A 21,077-nucleotide genomic window follows, 5' to 3' on the forward strand; every position below is an offset into this window, starting at 1 on the left:
AAACGGTATACAATAAAACAACAACAACTACTTATGATCTTTACCTGGGTTTCCGGAGACAGTGGGCAGCTTCTTGTCGTGTTTCTCTGTAGTTCCTCCTTAAGCTGCTCAACGAGCCACTCTATCCTTCCTCGCGAGAGCCGAAAACGATTAATGACTTCACAGTCAGCCATATCGGCTAGAAAGGGGCGTCTTTGATATAATCTTGGTCTTCGCGCTGAACAGGAAAGTCCGCCCCCAGCCGCCATTTTGTTTGGTTTTTCAACATTTGCGACTCTCCGATAACTTTACGGGAGGTTACGACCTCCCGTAAATTACCGGGCAAGATATCGGTAAAATTAACGGGATCGAAACTAACGGGAGTTTCGAGAAACACCCGAAAAGTTTACGGGGACTTACCGGGTGACTTACCGGACCCGATAATTTACCGGGACTTTCGAGAAACGGGCCCCAGTCAACTTAAGATAAACACGAAACGATTTTGGAGCTACCACTCAATCAAGTCAAAATCAAAACTGCTTCCAGATGTAAACACTTACAACAGAAGATCTGCGACAAAACCTCAAGAGCAAGCTCACTTATTTAATATTCACTTTCACTCAGTTTTTTGTAAACAGAGTACTGGGATACCAGCCCCAATACAAACTGACTTACCGTAAGATCCAAGTACTGATTTCATTACCAACTATGTGGCTTGTGACACTAAAGGGGTTGGAAAACTTCTCAAAGGTCTTAATGCTAATAAGTCTTGTGAGATTGACAATATACCTGCTCGTTTACTTAAAGAGACCGCTGATACATCTGCAGTTCCTCTGAGTATGCTTTTCAATTTATCTTTCCAACAGTGCTGTCTACTAAATTATGGAAATCAGCTAATATCACACCTATTCATAAAGATGGTGATCATGAGCCTGTAGAAAATTATAGAGGCATTTTGCTTCTATCCATCATTGGGAAATGCCAGGAAAGAATTGTGTACAATGCTATTTACAATCAAGTTATCAGTTTTGTGCACGATTCCCATCACAGATTCCTCACCGATCGTAGCTACACTACTCAACTACTCTTGGTACATTGTGATTGGTTCAAGGTTTTGGATAAGAGTGGCCAAGTCAATGTAGTGTTTAAAGACTTTTCAAAGGCCTCTGACCTTGTCTGTCATGACATTCTTTTAGCCAAGCTTTACAAATATGGTGTCCACGGGGACTTGCTCAACTGGTGTAGGCATTATTTGACAGAACGTCAGCAGCGTATAGTAGTCAAAGGAGAGGCTTCCGATTGGTTAACCGTAACCTCTGGTGTCCCACAGGGTTCTTTGTTGGAACAATAAACTCTTCACAATATACATCAATGATTTACCAGGGATAAATAGTAAGAACAGCTCAATTGCATTATATGCTGATGATAGCAAAATGTATAGGGTTATTAATACACAAGAAGATCTGTCCTCTTTTCAAAGTGACATAGATAAAATATCAGATTGGTGTGAGATGAACAAGATGACAATTAATACTAAGAAATGTAAGATCCTGCGAATAACCAGGAAAAAGGCACCCTTAGTTGGGGAGTATAGCATTGAGGGTCAACCTTTGGAATGTGTTAATGTTTATAAAGATTTAGGATTGTTTACTGCTAGTGGTCTCTCATGGAACCAGCATATAGATAGAATAACTGCTAAGACCAATAGGGTTTTAGGGTTGGTAAAAAGGACTTGTAGGGACTTAAATGATGTTGAAACCATGAGAACACTTTATTGTAGTCTTGTGAGACCCTTATTGGAATATTCATGCGAAACTTGGAACCCTTATACTAAACGTAACATTGACAAATTGGAGGCTGTTCAGCGAAGAGCTACTAGATGGATCAGTAGGTCTGATGATGATTATGGTACTAGACTATCTAACTTGAAATTGTAGCTATTATCTGATAGGCGGTTCATTAGGGATGTTACGTTTTTGTTCAATGTAATTAATGGCCATTATAACATAGACATTTCCAATAAGCTCATATTTTGTAAGGACAGAAGCATAATTTGAGGAAAAATGACACACAGGACCTTGTCCCAAATTTTAGCAGAACTAACGGTCTCAAATATAGCTGTTTTAACCGTATCGTTGGTGAATGGAATAGCTTACCTAATCACATTAGAGAATCAGATAGTATTGAAACTTTTAAAAAGAATGTTTTAAGTTTTATTAAGGAAAAGGATAATTAGGGCATCTATTTTTATATTTCTATATAGTTTTGCTATATTAAATTTTTTTTAATTAGAGGGGGCATCCCTTGTATGGTGCGTCAGCGCTTTTGGTTGTCTCCTTCTCCACAATTTTTCCTTTTATGGTTTTTATTAATCTTAATTGTAATTAATACTAATTGTTTGTGAATTCTTGTGGGGTGAATTTGTAATAAATAAATAAATAACCTGCAAACAAAGCAAACGCCCTTCAGTCTAAGCTACAAAATGATATCGTTAACAAATCTAACAGGAAGTGGGAAACAAACGAACACATTCAAAGAACTGACATGTTCTCCCTCTTTGGCGGGTGGATTACAACAACAATTTATTTCTCTCTCAGCCGTCAACATTCTCCTGTCTATCACAGCATTTCTGGGCAATTGTCTCATCCTTGTTGTTCTTCGCAAGGAATCTTCCCTCTTGTACCGTTGTCTGGCAACAACTGATCTATTGCTTGGTCTTGTTAGCCAGCCTCTTGCTGCTACTTATGGGATGTCTGTGGCTCGTGAACGACGGATTTTTTGTCGATACGCTTCTGGGGCAACTTTTATAACGAGCTACGCATTATGTTTGGTGTCTTTATTGACTATGACGGCCATAAGCGTGGACAGATTTCTCGCCTTGTTGTTGGGGCTGAGATACAAACATACTGTAACTTTGGAGCGCACATATATTACTCTAGCTGCCTTTTGGGTTCTATCCATTGTCACTGCTCTATTATACATTTTAGATTATCGTATAACTATTTGGTATGGCCGTGTAGTTGGACCATCTTGCATAATTGTCTCAATCGCTTCGTACAGAAAGATTTTCAGCGTCCTCAATCGTCATCAGGCTCAGGTACAAGATCTTGTTCAACAACAGCCGAGCAAACCAAATGCACGGAACATGGCGCAATACAAAAAGGCAGTGTACAGTGCACTGTGGGTGCAGTTAGCATTGGTTGTTTGCTCTGCACCGATCAATTTAGTGGAAATTGTGATCGCTCATAGCAAACGATATCCAGCATATTTAGTGGTCCTCAGGCAAATAGCAAGTTACTTAGTTTTCTTTAACTTGACGTTAAACCCATTTTTTTACTGCTGGAAGATAATTGAGGTAAGACAAGCAGCAAAGCAAACAATTAAACAATCACTTTGTCCATGGAGTTGACGGGTTGAAAGGTAAGGGTGAAAGCGTTGTCTTCGTATTTTCTTAACTCAACATACATCGTGCTCTACTTTAATGTATCAAGCACTGTGAAACAGAAAAATCGAAACGCAGACGTCCTACATACCGTAACTCCTCTATCAAGCCCCCCCCGTCTTCTTTCAGGTACTTTGGGGACTTGGCTTATAAGAGGCGGGCCTGAATAGAAGGGGGGGGGGGGGTGGCTATTAATTTAATCTGATGTTTACTACCAGGATTCAAAAGGATATGATAAACCGTATATATTTATTCAAAATTGTTCTCACTTTACATTTTTTCAAATTGACAGAGTAAAAACCCTCAGTAAAGTGTGATGAGTTGTATAATTTGTCATAATCATTGCTCTGTAATTTCTGTATACCGTATTCTATTGATGCCAACCTGCTAACATCAATCAATCAATCAATCAATCAATCAATTGCCATGGTTAATTATAAATAACAAACTAAAATTACGGTACTTGATATTAAAATAAAGGTCCAAAGTAAAACTGAACGGTACGATGGCTTTTAGTTTATAATTAACATTGTTATTCTTTTTCTTATTATATTTATTATTATCATTATTATTATTTTCATCATTGTTATCAATAATGTTATCATATTAATTAGTTCTTATTTCTAACCTAGAACAGACTCCCCTTAACAGGTGTCAACTACTACCGGCTCCATACAAACGACTCATTCACGACATAAACATTACAAACGAACTGAACAGAACGACCTAACTTTACTGACGGATCGAAACAGACCATTCACGACCGACTTACGCCACTTGAGTCTTACCGCCAATAACATCACGGTAAAACTGAGCAATCATTTTACACGAACTGAAATAAGAACATTCTACTGACAGCAACTATTCACTTGACTCTGATGATGACTTCCGCACAGGTTGTCGAAACGTCAGTCACTACCACCGAGAACAGTCCTTCTCAGGACTACACTCACCCCGACGATCACACCACACTTTAAAATGTTACCCTCGGGTTCAAACCATTTACTGCAGTATTATTATTGTTACCATTTTTTTATTCGTTATAATATCATCATTTTAAATAATATTTTTAACATCATCACTGTTAATGTCACTCGTAACACTGAGTGGATCGATTTCCGACCTCGACCCTAGACTAATTTGTTATTAAAACAGAATGTTCGTGAAGTTTCTATGGCACAGGAAGAATGTTAGGGTACAAGCACCTGCCGCATACATGACACCTTGTGTACATGTAACAACCAAGCTTTTATCTTATCCCAACTACTGTCCAACTTGGGAAATAATTACAAAAGTGTCACCACGCTCTCTCGTACGCGACTGAAATGATTTGTTAGAGGGATAATCCTCATTGTCACACTCAACTTCTGTGCTAAGTTTCAGCCAAATCGGTTGACTACCACTTTTGGCCCCTGGAACACTTTCTCAGACGTAGGGAAAATAGCAAGTTGCTTAGTTTTCTTTAACTTGACACTAAACCCGTTTCTTTACTGCTGGAAGATAGGTGATAAGACAAGCAGCAAAGCAAACAAATGGACAATCACTTTGTCCAGGAGTTAAAGGACTTTTGACATTTGTTATCTAATTTTTAGAGATTCAACCAGAGATTGTCCGCAGACAACCTTTTTGAAACCACCTATATGTTTGATTCGTACCATCATGCCCTCTCCCACGTGACTGAAATGACTTTTTAGACGGATAATCCTAAACAATGTACAATAGCTTCACGGGATAACAATAGCTTCACGGGAGTGCATGGTTGAATTTAAAGGAAAATAAGTGAAATAGCCTAAAGCATTAATTTGGTTATGTAGCATTTCGTACCTGTCGAGTAATTGTCTCCGTTTCCAATTTTCGTCGGATATGAGGCGCAAAGAAAAAACCCAGTAAGGGGCTGTCATTTACGAAGTTTGCGTTCAAATAGTTTCCGATTTATTAACGTTTCATGTCGAATATTCAAGTTCAGCTTCCTGAAGCTGATCATCATTTTAAAGGTCTTTATAAATGAAAGCTGATACCAAAAATTTATTATTTATCCTACCAAGGACACTTTTTCTTAGTATTGGTAGCTTTTGCACTATGGTGTAAAAGCACAAAGTTTTCTATTTCTACCTGGTAGTGCAAATTCATTCGAAAATTAAAGTTAACCAGTGGGATAGACACGTAGTTTTGACGCAGAACAATTTTAGGTGATAAAGATCCCTGCCTCACCAATTATGAAAGATAAATTGCAAGAAAATCTTCCTTGCGGGAAAGAATATTTCTATCGTTCATGATGCTGCAAAATAAAGATATTCAGTGGATCTATGGAGGGATCTTTTAGAGTTTATAGACGGGATAATATGACATAGCATTACCTGTTGAAATTCATAAATGGTGATATTTAAAGCTACTGGGAAGAAATTGGTATCTCTTGTAACAGAATAAGCATTATTTAATACATGAGTGAAAGTTGCTGAGGACGTTTCTGGGTAAGTGTAATTAAACAGAGTGAGGTTTACGTGATCGTGGCCTGGCAGGTGCTGTCAAGGAAAAAATATCTCTCTTCAGATTCAATTGCAAAAAGGCATTAAAAAAAAAACAAAAAAAAAAAACAATTGTTTATGAAATGCTGGAGAATATTTTCTAGCCTAAATATTGTCTCTCGACTTCAACAAATGTAGTAGTCTTAGGCAGAATTTCATTTAAAATCTCCTTTTCAGAAAACGGTAAGTTATTATTTTTCTTTTCATGCTCGGTCGCTCGCTAGAAATTGATTTTCGGAAGCAAGCTACAAACAAAGGAAGAAATATTTTATATTTACGCGTACTATCTGCATTGTTTGAGACATTTTGCTTCAGAAGAGAGAGTTTTTGCTTATGCCATAGTCAAATTATGACACCAGTGCCAAAAATGCCTGGTATGTCTTAAATACTAAGTAAGACCTGCACTAGACATGCAGGTTTGGCAAACACCTTTATTTGGGAATAAAACTTCTTGTTTTTTTCATGTGAAGACAATTTGCGGAGAAGCTTTCCAGGTGTAGAACGTTCGTCGCACTCTTTCATATAGAAAAAAAAAAAAAAACAACAACAACAACAACCGAAAAGATCGCACCATTCAAGACTTACAATTATTGATATTACTTATGGTTACGTTCTGTTCTTTTTAATAAAGATTTCTAAGTAAAATGTAAATTATGGCGAAAAAGTCCAGAGAAATTAGAAGGGATCTAATAAGCTGCTCGTTACGCAGAAACTGGTTCCTCTCACGGGTGACAGTAAATGCAAAACACAGCGATGCGATCGGATAAAAAGTGACATGTATCTTAATCAAACAGACAGTTTTCACCTACATTTGAAATCTGGTAACTATGTTTTTGAAGTCAATATTCTAGGTTTTAAAATCAAAGCAAGGTATAGGGTTTTTTTTTTTTCGTAGGAGTGGTCTAAAGAAAATTTTGCTCGTTGCAATTTTTAGATAACTTCAAGGAAAAACGTATAATGAGGACAAAAGATTTAAAAGGAGGTGGATCACATACTCAAACATTTCAAGAAGAGCATTGCTCCCCCTCTTTGGTAGGTGGGCTTCAACAAGAATCAGTTTCGTTATCAGCGGTGCATATTCTCCTCTCGGTGACTGCTTTTCTTGGCAATTCCCTTATCCTTGTTGCCCTTCAAAAGGAATCTTCCCTTCATCCGCCGTCCAAACTGTTGTATCGTAGTCTGGCCATAACTGATCTGTTGGTTGGTCTTGTTAGTGAGCCTCTCTATGTTACCTATTGGATATTCTTGGTTCAGGAAAACTGGAGTCTTTGTCAATACGCAAGGGACGCATACCACATAACAAGCTATGCATTATGCGGAGCGTCTTTGATGACGATTTCGGCCATAAGCGTGGACAGGCTTCTTGCCCTGTTGTTGGGGATGAGATACAGACAAATTGTAACGTTAAAACGCACATACATCATTGCAGCTACCCTGTGGGTTATACCCACTGTCGCCGCTTTATTCATCAATTTATATCATAATATAACGAATTGGTATGAATATATAGTTATACCATCTTGCCTAGTTATCACAATCATCTCGTACACAAAGATTTTCCGCACTCTCAATCGTCATCAGGCAGAAGTGCAAGGTCGTGTTCAACAACAGCCGAGCCAACCAAATGCACTGAATATGGCGCGATACAAAAAGGCAGTGTACAGTGCACTGTGGGTGCAGTTAGCATTAATTGTTTGTTATGCACCATACTTTATAGTGGCAATTGTCATCGCTGAAAGTAAAAGATATTCATCACACTTAGTGGTATTAAGGGGAGCAGCAGGTATCTTAGTTTACTTCAACTCGACATTAAACCCGTTTCTTTACTGCTGGAAGATTAGTGAAATAAGACAAGCGGTAAAACAGACTATTAGAGAAGCACTATGCTGAAGTTAGAAATAATAATATGCGATTGCACGAGCAGTTATCGCGCATAGAAAAGTTCAATGTACTTGTTTCAGTTCAATCGAGAACAGCTAAAGAGAAGTCGAGTAAAAAAAACTCATTTTACTAAATGTATTAAAGTAGAGGAGAGTCTCTGGTTGGCATTCCTGATGATAAACAACGTATTGCAAACGGATAGAAACATGTTCTTGAGAGGTAGATAGGAGATGGGATTTTTTTCTTTTCTTTTTAAAAACAGCGTTAGTCAAATAAAGAATTAGGAGAGACTTCAGCTTCAAAAAGTAGGCAGTTTGCTTTAAGAGCCGGTTTACAAGTCAGCCGGTAAGCGAGATCAACATTTTTATCATGTAGTAATCCTTAAATCAATTTACTTTTTTTTAAAATCAAACTTAACCATGATTATCACTGTTTCTCATAGAGTTGTCTTTAAAGTAACAATCTTTAGCCAAAGACAAATTTACCGAAATTACAGCCGGAGAAAATCAAATTTATTCTCTTATTTTGATCGGGTTTCGACCGGGATCAGAATGCCGTTGCTACAGGAGACCATTATGATGAAAAGGTTCTTGTAGCTTTCACCTTTAATCCGAGTGTAGCGTTTCAAGATAACGCAAAAAAGAAAAAAGAAATCGAAATAACGATCACATTACAATCACTCAATCGCAAAATAATGAAGTGCGCATAATGACATGTAGATCTTCGGTTCAGAATACCGCAGGCACGCAGTTAGGCATTACACGAGGGCGTGAACTTCGACGAAAATCTAATTTTTAGCAAACATATTAGCGAATTATGCAAGAAGGCCAGTCAAAAGGTGGGCGTTCTCGCCAGGTTGAGAAACTTGGTTACTACGGAAACTAAACTATTACTATATAAAACTGCTATTATGCCATATCTCATATGGCATTTCTGTAGGGCGTCGGATGCAAGGAAAGTTGAAAGAATTCAAGAGCGAGCACTGAGGATAGTCTATAGTTCACATCCAGAAACGTAAATGTGCTTATTAGATCGTGCTAAACTACCTACCCTTCTTAATAGGAGATTGCAAGATATAGTTATACTTATGTATAAGGTTAAATATAGGCTAGTTCCTGATTTCATTTGTGACATTTATAGTCCTAAGTCTTGTAAATATAATTTAAGAAATCAAAATGTTTATATGCCTAGGTTTAATTCTGTATTGTATGGTAAACACTCTCTTAGATGTCTTGGACCATTTCTATGGAACAAACTAAAAAAAAAATCACTGAAATTAGTAGCCTCTCTAGGTTTCAGTTCCATATTAGACGTAAGGATCCTACCGAACTGATAAATGGTAACAATTGCTCCGCGTGCGTAATTTGTACCTTACGTTATATAATCTATAGCTTATTTCTTATAATTAATTAGGTTATTCATCTACGTTGCTCCGCGTGCGTAATTTGTATCCCTTACGTTATATAATCTATAGCTTATTTCTTATCATTAATTACGTTATTCATCAACGTTGTGTCCCCAATTAGCCTCAGCTAAATACATTGACACATGAATAAAGTTCATCATCATCATCATCATTATCATCTAAAAATACTCCTTTTTTTCTTCGTTTCAATAGAGTTATATTGTACCGTTGTCTGGCAGCGACTGATCTGTTGTTTGACCTTGTTAGCCAGTCTCTTGCTGCTACGTATGGGATGTCTGTGGTTCGTGAACGATGGGTTTTTTGTCGATACACATCAGAGGCAACTTTCATAACAAGCATATGTTTGGTGTATTTATTGACTATGACGGCCATAAGCTAAGCGTGGACAGACCTCTTACCTTGCTGTTGGAGCTGAAATACAAACATATCGTAGCTTTGAAGCGCATATATTTAACAAATGGTAAACACTACAGCGTACACTATTGAGTTATGATGCACGCGGGAAGTTGCTAAGCACGTAAGAAGTGTAAGAGTCGCGCGAGGCGATAGCCGAGAGCGACTCTAGCTTCTTGATTTTGTTATTAAAACAGAATGTTTGTGAAGATTCTACGGCACAGGAAGAATGTTAGGGTACAAGCACCTGCCGCATGCATGAAAGCTTGTGTACATGTAACAAGCAAGCTTTTACCTCATCCCAAGTACTGTCAAATTGAGGAAATAATTACAAAAGTGCCATCACGCCCTCATACACGTGACTGAATGATTTGTTAGAGGGATAATCCTAAATAATTTTAATAGCTTGATGGGAGGGCATGGTTGAGTTTTGAAGGAAAATAAGTGGAATGGCCCAAAGCATTAATTTGTTTATGTGGTATTTCGTACCTGTCGAGTGATTGTCTCCGTTTCCAATTTTGGTCGGATGTGAGGCGCAAAGAAAAAAAGCCGGTAATAGGCTGTCATTTACGAAGTCTGCGTTCAAATAGTTTCCGACTTAATAACGTTTCACGTCGAATATTCAAGTTTCTGGGTAAGTGTAATTAAACAAAGTCAGCTTTACGTGATCGTGACCTAGCAGGTGCTGTCAAGGTAACAATATCTGTCTTCAGATGCAATTACAAAAAGACATGAAGAAAAAAAAACAAAACAACTGTTTGTGAAGTCACGAAACGCTGAAGAATATTTTCTAGCCTAAATACTGCCTCTCAACTTCAAGAAATGTGGTAGTGTTGGGTAGAATTTCATTTAAAATCTCCTTTTCAGAAAACGGTAAGTTATTATTTCTCTTTTCATGCTCGATCGCTCGCTCGAAATTGATTTTCGGAAGCAAAATATAAACAAAGGGAGAAATTATTCATATTTACGCGTACTATCTACACTGTTTGAGACATTTCGCCTCAGAAGAGAGAGGTTTTTTTATCCCATAGTAAAATTATGACAGCAGTATTTGATACATCTTAAAGCAGTGCTAAGTATAGCATATACTAGACATGCAGGCTTGGCGCAGCCCCTAACAGTTTCTTTAGAAACTATCAGCTTTTATCCAAATTCATCAAGCTATTTAGAGGTAAATTAATTCGAATATCTTAAAAGAGTTGGGTATCTATCGCACTGTTAAAATACCGATATACTGAATACTGAATACTGATGTCTCTATTGATTCCTGTTGTTGCTATCTCATCCATGAGGCACCCACTCTCAATGCTACTGTTTGGGTGCCTCTGACTCACGAACAATGGAATCTTTGTCGATGCGCATTTGAAGCTTCCTCCCTCACAGGCTATACATTATATGGAGTGTCTTTGATGACGACGACGGCCATAAGCGTGGACAGACTTCTCGCCCTGCAGTTGGGGCTGAGATACAGACAAATTGTAACTTTGAAACGCACATACATCATTATAGCTAGCTTTTGGATTAAATGTACTGTCGCTGCTTTATGCTACACATTAGATTACCGTATACCCATTCTGTACTTCTGTATATTAATACCATCTTGCCTTGTTATTTCAGTCGCCTCGCATATAAAAATTTTTCGGGGTCTCAGTCGTCATCAGGCTCAAGTACAAGATCATATCCAACAACAGCCGAGCCAACCAAATACCCAGAACATGGCGCGATACAAAAAGGCAGTGTACAGTGCATTGTGGGTGCAGTTAGCATTAGTATTTTGTTATGCACCAAACTTTATACTGACAATTGTAGTCGTTTGCAATAAAACATATTCATCAGACCTAGTAGTAATATGGGAATTAGCAATTACCTTAGTTTTCTTTAACTCGACTTTAAACCCATTCCTTTACTGCTGGAAGATAAGTGAAGTAAGACAAGCAGTGAGGCAGACAATCAGACAAGCACTTTGCTGTCCATGGAGTTAGGTCCTCCTGAACTTATATAGAGTACTTTCGAAGCTGAAAGTGATTACACAGTTATTGCATGAAAACGCCCGTCAAATATGTCATTAGATAGGAAGAAATCGAAAGCTCAAATAATACTGCTGTTTGAGGCATGTACACAGTCTGTTGTAAATATTTTCCCCGTTAATTCTTGTTTTTTATGTTATAAATATCTCCCCCGTTAATTTATATTTTTTAGGCCGATTTATGTCAATCGTCGAACAATACTTTTGATTTCTGTAGCGCAAAGCTCTGTGGGGATCTCACTTCTAATCGAGTAATCATAATAACATAACAAATAGCTGAAAATAGAACACCATGCAAATAGCTGAAAGAAAGGCAATGGAAACACTAACCATATCTTTCCAGGACTGTTGTTCGTGTTAGCTAGCCACCAATGATCATGAATACTGAATACTGTAAGGTATAATTGAAGAAAGATATGCATGCATTTTACTTTCATGATTAATCTTCTTTTAGAAATATAAAAGTATTGGGTAAAACTTCAAAGAGTAGTTTGAGAGATTTTTTAATTTCAAAGTTCCTTTCCTAATTTAAAGGAAGCGACTTGTTATTGACGCCATATTACCAAACGAGTTGCGTTGGTTGACATTTAGTCTCGAAATTGTCTTGTTATCAGAAAAATTTCTGTAATGCTTATGATTATATAGAGATGGTTCTGTTGCCTGCGTATGTTAAACTTGCACCGCCCTCGCGGGAGCCTGGCCGTTCGCCTTAAACATAAAAAAAAACTCCAGGTATCCTTTGCGGATAAAAGGATGATTCTATGTGAACGGCACTTAGGATAAGAGAACTGCCTAGAAAAGCTGTGAAGGAGTGGCAAATGTTGACAGTAGACAAATACATTGGTTACCGTTTCACCTAAAAATCTTCCTCATTAGAGTTCCCTTTTCTTAAAGACTCCTTATATGAACTGCTTACCCTGTCAAAAGAAATGTCTGTTTTTCTTCTGAGATGTACGTGATGGAACCCTGCTTTGGTCATCACCCTTGTCACTAGCGTTTAGTCTTTAAAAATTCCGGCGCGAAAACCTTTTAAATGGGAAACATACCAATTATTTTCAGCGTTCATTGATGTGCCTTGTATTTACATTATCAAATAAACGGAGACAATTTGTGAGTTAAAAGCAAAGTAAAGGCCGGTAATTTTTCCAATTAAGCTGAACAAATTCAAGTTTCTTACTTCCTCTATAGTTTTGACCGGCTCGTATCGCAATATGACGGTAACGTCAAGTACTTTATTTTAGAAAGAAGGAATCAAAATTGTTTTACCGTCAAGAAACAAATTCTTCAATAAGATCTCCTTCACAACAACCTTAAGACCAGACTTTATTAACGTTAACAAGAAAGTTAGACAAGAGGGCAAAACCCAACTAAAAGTATGGTTAGCTTTTCTTTACCATGCATGAATGCATAGCTTCGTTTCTTTTATGTACTGTTGTATTTATGGCGAGTGCCGTCGCTCGAAAAACATTCTAAGACGTGTTTCTAGTGTTTCCGTTCGCTTTCTTTAAAAGATATAAGGAACAACTTGCTCAATAAATAACTTTAACCAAATTCACTGTCACCTTCTGTCATATTACTGGTCACCATAATTTATCAGTTCATCAGTAAGGCAGTGGTACACTAAGGAAAAGCTATTATGATCCTCCAGGTACGCTTCGCTTTGCGAGTTTGTGCAAACTATCTTCCCCCCCTAACGTGAAAACAGTAATAGAAAGATTCCTTGCGAACGGCACTTAGGATAAGAGAGCTGCCAAGAAAAGCTATGAGGGAGAGGCGAATGTTGACTGCAGACAAACAAAATTAATTGATTACTTTTGTAATCCATCAGTTAGCGAAGGGGAACGTGACTGGTCATAAAATATATGCTGCGTTCAACCTCGTGTCAGATTTTGGTCACGTTCTTCTAACAATCCAGTCCAATGAAGAGCCATCTCCAGTTTTTCGGCTTTGATTCAGGCAAGACATATGTTGTCTCACCTGAACTTGCAGCACCATCAGTACTTCAAATGATTTTTTCTTTACAAAATTTCCTTAAAAATCTTCAAACTGGATTAACTCATCTAACAATGTAACTGTCATCTGTTTGTCTAAAAGATGTCAAAATGTTTTTCTCATTGGAGTCAGTTAGTACATCTTTTTTTTTTCGCTATTACGAACGATTCTTTGGGAAATTTATTATTTGCTTTCTGCTCCAAAAGGCCCGAAAATAGCTACAAAGATGTTCATTTAATTCCTTAATACCGTACACCATGAACTATTAAAAGGTTCCGCGATAATTACCGGTAATGGAAGTTTTTATTGCAGAATCTCGCCCCGGAAATTGATTTTAAGATGTTATCGCTTTACGTAACACAGAACCAGTAGTAAAAATGAAGTGCAACTCAAATTGTAAACCCGTTTAAGGACTTGTCGTATTTACTATCGGCAAACCTCGAGCAACAATAACCGTATCCAACGAGCGTTCTCAAATAATAATCGTGACTCAGCCTTGAAGAATATTGATATAAGTATAGCTAGGAGAGGATCAAACTTCATGGACAGCAAAGTGCTTGTCCATAGGTAGTAGAGGGGACTGGTTAGGAAACGCGGCAAACTTCAGTCGGATAGGTTATTGTTCGATTTTATCGAGGTCACGTGACAATGGTCCTGGACACATAAATCCAAAATGGCGCCGCGGGCTTGTTTCGACAGTCACGTAGCATTTAAGTTTGTGGATTTTCTCCGTGATGGAGCGAAATCTTACCTTCAAAATATAGCTAAAAACATTAATCAAGTCAGTGGACATAAGTCCAGGTGAAAATTGTTGAGTATTTGGCTGTGGAACGTGTAGGAGAAGTAAAGGAATTGGAATCTGGAAGCTACCGGCGCCGCGAAACGTAGAAAACAAGAAGTGGCGAGAAGACTGGCTGAAAATAAATAAGTTACTCTATGTTAGATACTTTAACCATATAGCCTTTATACTCATTTTTGTCTATAAAATAATCATTAATGAGCAATATTTAATATGTTGCAGGTTGTAGCTACCAAATTAATCTTTTGTAATAAATTACTTATTGACAAATTGTTGCAGGCTCTTAATTCTAACTATATCTGCCTTTCTTGTTTGCTGGCTCTTTCCTTTCGTGGTGTTTTTGTCTTCATTTGTTTACATTGAATTTTGTGTTTCTGTATAACATCTTTGGCCAGTGAAAAACACCGTACAGTAACATATAAATGAATAATGCTGTCCAATACATCTTTTGCAATGCTGTTATCTACCACTATGTCTGAGTCCAACAACATGGTATTATATGCTAAGACCAAATGAACATCACAAGCTGATTTGGATTCTATCTTAGCATTGTCAATCTTCAGCTGGAGACTTCCTGAGATCAGAATCCTAAAATTATGTTCTATTCTCTTAAAAGTTGTTTGAGCCTTGTGCCCTCTACTAACTATGGCTTGTCTGAAAGACTGCTTTACTACTTACCTTTCCTCGCTAATCCTCCAGCAGTAAAGAAACGGGTTTAATGTCGAGTTAAAGACCTTGAGGACAACTTCAACTTCCCGAACGACGAATACGTATGATGAATACATTTTACTTTAAGCGATCACAACTGCCATTATAAATATTGGTGCATAGCAAAAGACTAACGCCAACTGTACCTACAGTCACTGTACACCGCCTTTTGGTATCGCGCCATGTTGAAAGCGTTTATTTTGATCGGCTGTTGTTGAAGCTGATCTTGCACTTCAGCTTGATGATTGTAACGAATACCGTTCATTGTTGTGATTGCGTGACCGTCAATACCTCCTTGTTTTATGCGACATATCGATTAGCTATCGGCATCACCTTTCATTCGACACACGTGTAAGTTACAAGCGCATGTAGCGGAAATTGATTAAAGGATCGTCGAATATATCATAGTAATAGAACGGAGAAAGAGGTATGTTATATCGTTCGTTCCCTTTATCTAGACCACGAAATGTACACCATTTAATCGAAAGCAGATTTGTTACGTTTAAGAATACTTGTGCCGTTTAGAATTATATATATGCGCGCTCCGCGTGCTCGAGTTAAAACATTTCGATTAGCGTAGATTTATAATAATAGCTCTATTCGGCTCGTTGTATTTTAGTTTTTACGAGCTTTCGAGTCCAATAAATCCATTGAGAAAGATAGATGCTTGAAGGTTCCGTCACTTAAAAAGCATTCTCCGATGCGGCGCTGTCAAGAATTTCACAGACCGAAAGAATCGATTGAAGTCAGCGTCCGCCCCGTTATAATGATTTCTGAGAGTGCGAGAAATTTTTGTGTAGGAGACAAACAAAATGACCAGGAAAAATGGTATAACCAGGTAGCAGTCACAAAGGCTATACGAATTTCAATACTGGAGGAAAAAGAGACGATTAGAGATAAAACCCAAATGGGAGCTACAATGATATATGTGCTCTTCAAAGTTGCAATTTGTCTGCATCTTAGCCCCAACAACAGGGCGAGAAGTCTGTCCACCCCGACGGCCATCATCGTCATTATAGACGCTCTAGATAATGCAGAGCTTGTTATGTAGGCTGCGTCCCTTGCGTATCGACAAAGACTCCAGTGTTCGTGAACCAAGGATATCCAATAAGTTGCAAACAGACTAACAAGAAAAATCAACAAGTCAGTTATGGCCAGAATACGATACAAGAGTTTGGATGGTAGATGAAGGGAAGATTCCATGTGAAGGGTAACAAGGATAAGGCCGTTGCCAAGAAATGCGGCGACTGAGAAGAAAATGTGCACCACAAAGACAGCCTTTTGCAACAAACTGTCACGTGATCGATTTTCCCTTGGCAACGCCATACTGGAGGGCAAGCCATTTAGTCTTTCCTTGACAACCAACAAAGGGCGAGTTGGCGGAGGGGATACAAAGTTAAGGTTAAAGGTCTTTTAAGGCGTTTGTTTGTTATGATGTCACAAGAAAACAACAGGAAAATATCTCTTTGAAATATTTACATACAACTGAACTAGTCTCGGACTGAAATCAGTCACTAAAGGCCGAGTTTCAGACTCGTGAAGTTTTAGCATGGTCAGTCTCTTTTGGAGTGATAGCGATGGCGGCAATGTTACCGAAAAATCGCCGTGATTCATTCGACTTTATTGCTGTCTTACACGGATATTTAAGCCTTTAGAATAAAAATATTGAGCGATAGTTTGGTTTAAATTTCAGGGAGATTAGCCTTGCATCATATGACGACTGCTGGTAGCCAAGCTGTTTCGACCGAACGCGAAGGTGAGTTTCTGTTGGAGGGAGGCTTCTTGCTCACAACAAGAATGCTAGCATATTTAATTGCAGTCTGGTTGTTCAGGGTGAACTCGAATCATTTTTCCTATATTCACAGGTGTGGAGTCCAGAGATTTAAGCAAGTTTCCTGATATTTCTTTCGCAGAAGTTGAAAGTTTTGCTCAGAAGGCGTCGGGATGCGAATATACCAGGAAAGCCTACAAGTTTTTTGCTGAACCTGGCTACCTTCATGATAAGAAACGTAAGTAAAATCTGGGATATCCTAACTTCTGTGTACAAATATAAGCTTAAATAAAGTCGTCGGGTGTTACATAATATTAAGGAGGAGGAAATCCTGGTGGAGTAAATGACAACAAAATAAAAAATATATATATTTAAGTGGTGATCAGCACCTAAACTGAACTGTATTTAAGCTTATATAAAGCCATAAGCTTAAGATCAAAATACCAAGAAAATTTCATAACATTGAAAATTGATATATATATATATATATATATATATATATATATATATATATATATATATATATATATAACTGCAGACAGTGCACACTGTTTCGACCTATGTGGGTCTCATCAGTGCAGTGCAGACACCGGGCAAGCTCTGGAATAAACCATTGCCTGGGCGCTACACTTGTGGGACCAAGTGCAGACACGTTGCCATGCGCGAGTGCTCAAATCACAACAAGGTGATGAGCTTCGCCCTATATATATATATATATATATATATATATATATGTCTATATCTAATGACAACTTTATGGGAATTTTTTAATGACAACTTTATGGGAAAATTGTAATGATGAACTCCCAGCAACATTGACTACTCCAACAATATACAGCTGTAAATCGTGTCGTAAAAGTGTCAAAAAATGCTCTTAGCGGTTTTAGCTGGGGTATCGTTTCTTATTTTGAACCAAAAGAGGGTAACGATTCTTTTAAAAAACTGGCAATTCCGTACTACTCTTCCCTTTCTGTCAACAATGCGCAAAAAGAAGTAAATAACTGAAGACGAAGACCCCCAGAAGGCTGGCGTTTCTTTTGGGCTTTTTTCAGTGACACCAAAAGCTACTCAGTGTTTATTTTAGCCGGAAAATGTATTTGGCTGTGGTTTTGTTATGGCATCGCTCAATATAAATACTTTACTCGGCCATATTGACGAGCTTAAGATATTTATAGGTAGTTAAAAACTTGCTATATTAGCGATCAATGAGACCAAGCTTGATAGTTCCATCGGTGATTCAGAAATACATCTACCGGGATTTGACGTCTTTTACCGTCAACGGGAGATGCGGTGGCGGTGTATGTTTTTATTTACGAAACAACGTAAATTACCATGTCTTGGAGGAGTTCAGTGCTGACCAACTTAAATGTCTTGTTGTCGAAATCACCAGACCGCATTCCAGACCTTTTTCAATAGGTACATGGTACAGACCGCCAAGTTCCCAACAAGAAATTATTAATCAATTTGAAAACCTTTTAGATATAACTGTTTCAGAACGCAGCGATTTCTACCTACTCGGTGGCCTGAATTGTGACATGTTGCACGAGCGGTCAAACAACCACACGTCGCCGCATTTAATGAACATATTTGATGTTCACGGATTGAGTCAAATGATTTCTGAACCAACTAGGATTACATCGATATGACGAACATTGATTTATCTTTCTATAAGTAATAATCCCAAAAAATATTTAATTCTGTGTCGTTCATCGTTGCATTAGCGATCATTCACTTGTGTTTATGACGATAAAGATACGCTATGAACGTGCTGATTCGCATTGCTCTATTGAAACTCGCAGTTTTAAGAATCTTAATATCGACCAATTTCTACATGACCTCGTACGAAAACCATGGGATTTAATTGGCTTAGGGTCAGATGTGGGACGCATGGAAGACCTTAAAGACGCTCCCAATGGATTTCACAAGTGCTCATGCGTAAAATCCACAAACGAAATTATTTTAAAAAAGAAAGCTGCCGGCAAAAATAATATTGCTAGGTGGGAACAGCACAAGCAGGCGCAAAATAGTCCATCAATCGAGATCGGAGATGAAGGGTAGTCAGAAAAAGGCTATTAACACTTGATTGACAATTTATTTTATTCTGTCTCATACTCCTGGGGAACCCATAGTTACTCTCGGCTAGGCGTTGAGCTTGTACAACACTTCCTTTCTGCTCCCCAAACCTTTCGCGTACTTCCTATCTGTACAACCGCACGCCGAGGCAGGAACCTATCATAGAATCTAGATTGTCAAAAATGAAGACAAAACAGCTCGGCTAGACACTATCGGCTTCGCTGTTAGACTGGAGTGTCATCAAAAACTAAATTATTCATATCGTTTTCATAGCATGCCACTTTATTTTTTTATTTTTACTCCATTGCTTTTGTTACAGACACCGGGATGACTGACAGACAAAACTGCTTAAATCCCTTCAATTATTGAATTAGGGTTTACTCCCGGAAATTGACTTTATAATTGCTAAGAACAAAGACTGCAGCTTTGGAACTAAACAATAGAATATTGGTCGCAGTCAGGTATTGATTCCATTAGGTAAAATTTAATCTGACTTCAATGAAAGTTTTTTCCTCGGCAAACAAAGACGACATCGGCCATACTATTGTTTGACAATACAGTAAGAAAACTCCTTTTTATCACTTTATTGAAATGAATTTAAAAAAGGAGTATATTTAGATCTGCTTTCATTTTCTAGGGTTGTGAATAATGCGGAAATACTCTCTCTGTATTGTTGCGGTCAATTCTAAACTCTAAAATTACTTCTTATAACGAATTAAAAGAGAGCAAATGAAAGTTAGGGTCAGTGAATCGCTTGGAAATGATGAAAGTAGAATCAAAACAACTTGGAGTTAATTCATAGATGCACCAGCAACAAACGTGAAAAATAAACATGGAGAATAAACATGAGAGTATAATGCATGTATATATTTCCTTCGATAATGACTTGTTCTATTCATGATGAAGTGTGGTGGCACAAAATACTCCTTTAAAAAGAAATGGATGGTGTCCGTTTCCTTCCCTTCAATTGTCTTCGTGCAAAAAAAAAAAAAAAAACAGACCATGTTCAATTTTATTGAGCTTTCTATGTCTTCCCATCCGTTCACATATCTGGCTAGACTTCTGAAATAATCATCGAGACTTTATAATTCTGCTTAGAAGATATTAATAACGGCAATGTTTGGGGAGGCACTAACTCGATGGAAAGCTAAATACTTCTCTGATAGTTTGCTTCACTGCTTGTCTCACTTCATTTATTTTCCAGCAGTAAAGGAAAGGATTCAACGTTGAGTTAAAAAAAAAACTAAGAGAGATGCTAAACCTCTTATGATGAGTAAGTGTGTTGAATATGTTTTTCTTTGGCTGATCACAATTCCCACCAAAACATGTGGCAAATAACAAACAAAAAATGCCAACTGCACCCACAGTGCACTGTAAACTGCCTTTTGGTTGGCTCGTCTGTTGTTGAACATGATCCTGTACTTGTGTCTGATGATGCTTGAGAGTGAGAAATATTTTTGAGTTCGAGGCCAGTGAAATAAAAAGGCAAAGTGGTATACTTATGTACCCGTACAACAAGGTTAAACGGAGATCAAAACTGGCGCTTAAACCGGCGACAAGAGATAAAACCCAAAAGGTAGCTACAATGATATATGCTCGCTTCCAAGTTACAGTTTGTCTGTATCTCAGCCCCAGCAACAGGGCGAGAAGTCTGTTCACGCTTATGGCCGCCATTGTCAACAAAGACACTCCAGATAATGCATAGCCTGTTATGAAGGTTGCGTCCCTTGCGTATATACAAGGAGACCAGTGTTTGTGAGCTATAAACATCCAACAAGAAGCCATGAGAGGCTGGGCTACAAGGCCAACCAACAGATCAGTTGTTGCCAGACAACGATACAAGAGTTTGGACGGCGGATGAAGGGAAGACTCCTTGTGAAGGGCAACAAGGATGAGAGAATTTCCAACAATTGCCGTGATGGAGAGGAGAATGTTAACTGTTGAGAGAGAAATTGACTCTTTATGAAGCCCACTCACCAAAGAGGGGGAGCACATCAGTTCTTCCAGTGTTTTCGTCTGCGTTCCACCCCCACTGAAATTTTTTTTGGACATTATTCGGTAT

General features: G+C 38.0%; 1 protein-coding gene across 7 annotated transcripts; it reads left to right on the forward strand.

Annotated features, from left to right (window-relative positions):
- The first annotated feature begins 6,636 nt into the window (after positions 1-6,636).
- On the forward strand, positions 6,637-12,330 carry LOC148720936 (melanocyte-stimulating hormone receptor-like). 7 transcript variants are annotated; one of them, XM_088738942.1, is made up of 3 exons: positions 6,637-7,707; position 8,090; positions 11,492-12,330. In XM_088738942.1, the coding sequence occupies exons 1-3, from the start codon at positions 6,904-6,906 to the stop codon at positions 11,626-11,628; spliced, it is 942 nt and encodes a 313-aa protein (XP_088595068.1). In that variant the 5' UTR covers positions 6,637-6,903; the 3' UTR covers positions 11,629-12,330. The 7 variants fall into 7 exon arrangements, with proteins under 7 accessions (XP_088595068.1, XP_088595069.1, XP_088595063.1 ...); XM_088738943.1 differs by lacking the exon at position 8,090 and adding an exon at positions 9,504-9,555 and having other exon boundaries at positions 6,637-7,671; positions 11,507-12,330; XM_088738937.1 differs by lacking the exon at position 8,090 and having other exon boundaries at positions 6,637-7,729.
- Positions 12,331-21,077: the final 8,747 nt, after the last annotated feature.

Source organism: Stylophora pistillata, chromosome 11 (genome assembly GCF_964205215.1).
Source record: "Stylophora pistillata chromosome 11, jaStyPist1.2, whole genome shotgun sequence".
Lineage (NCBI taxonomy): Eukaryota > Metazoa > Cnidaria > Anthozoa > Scleractinia > Pocilloporidae > Stylophora > Stylophora pistillata.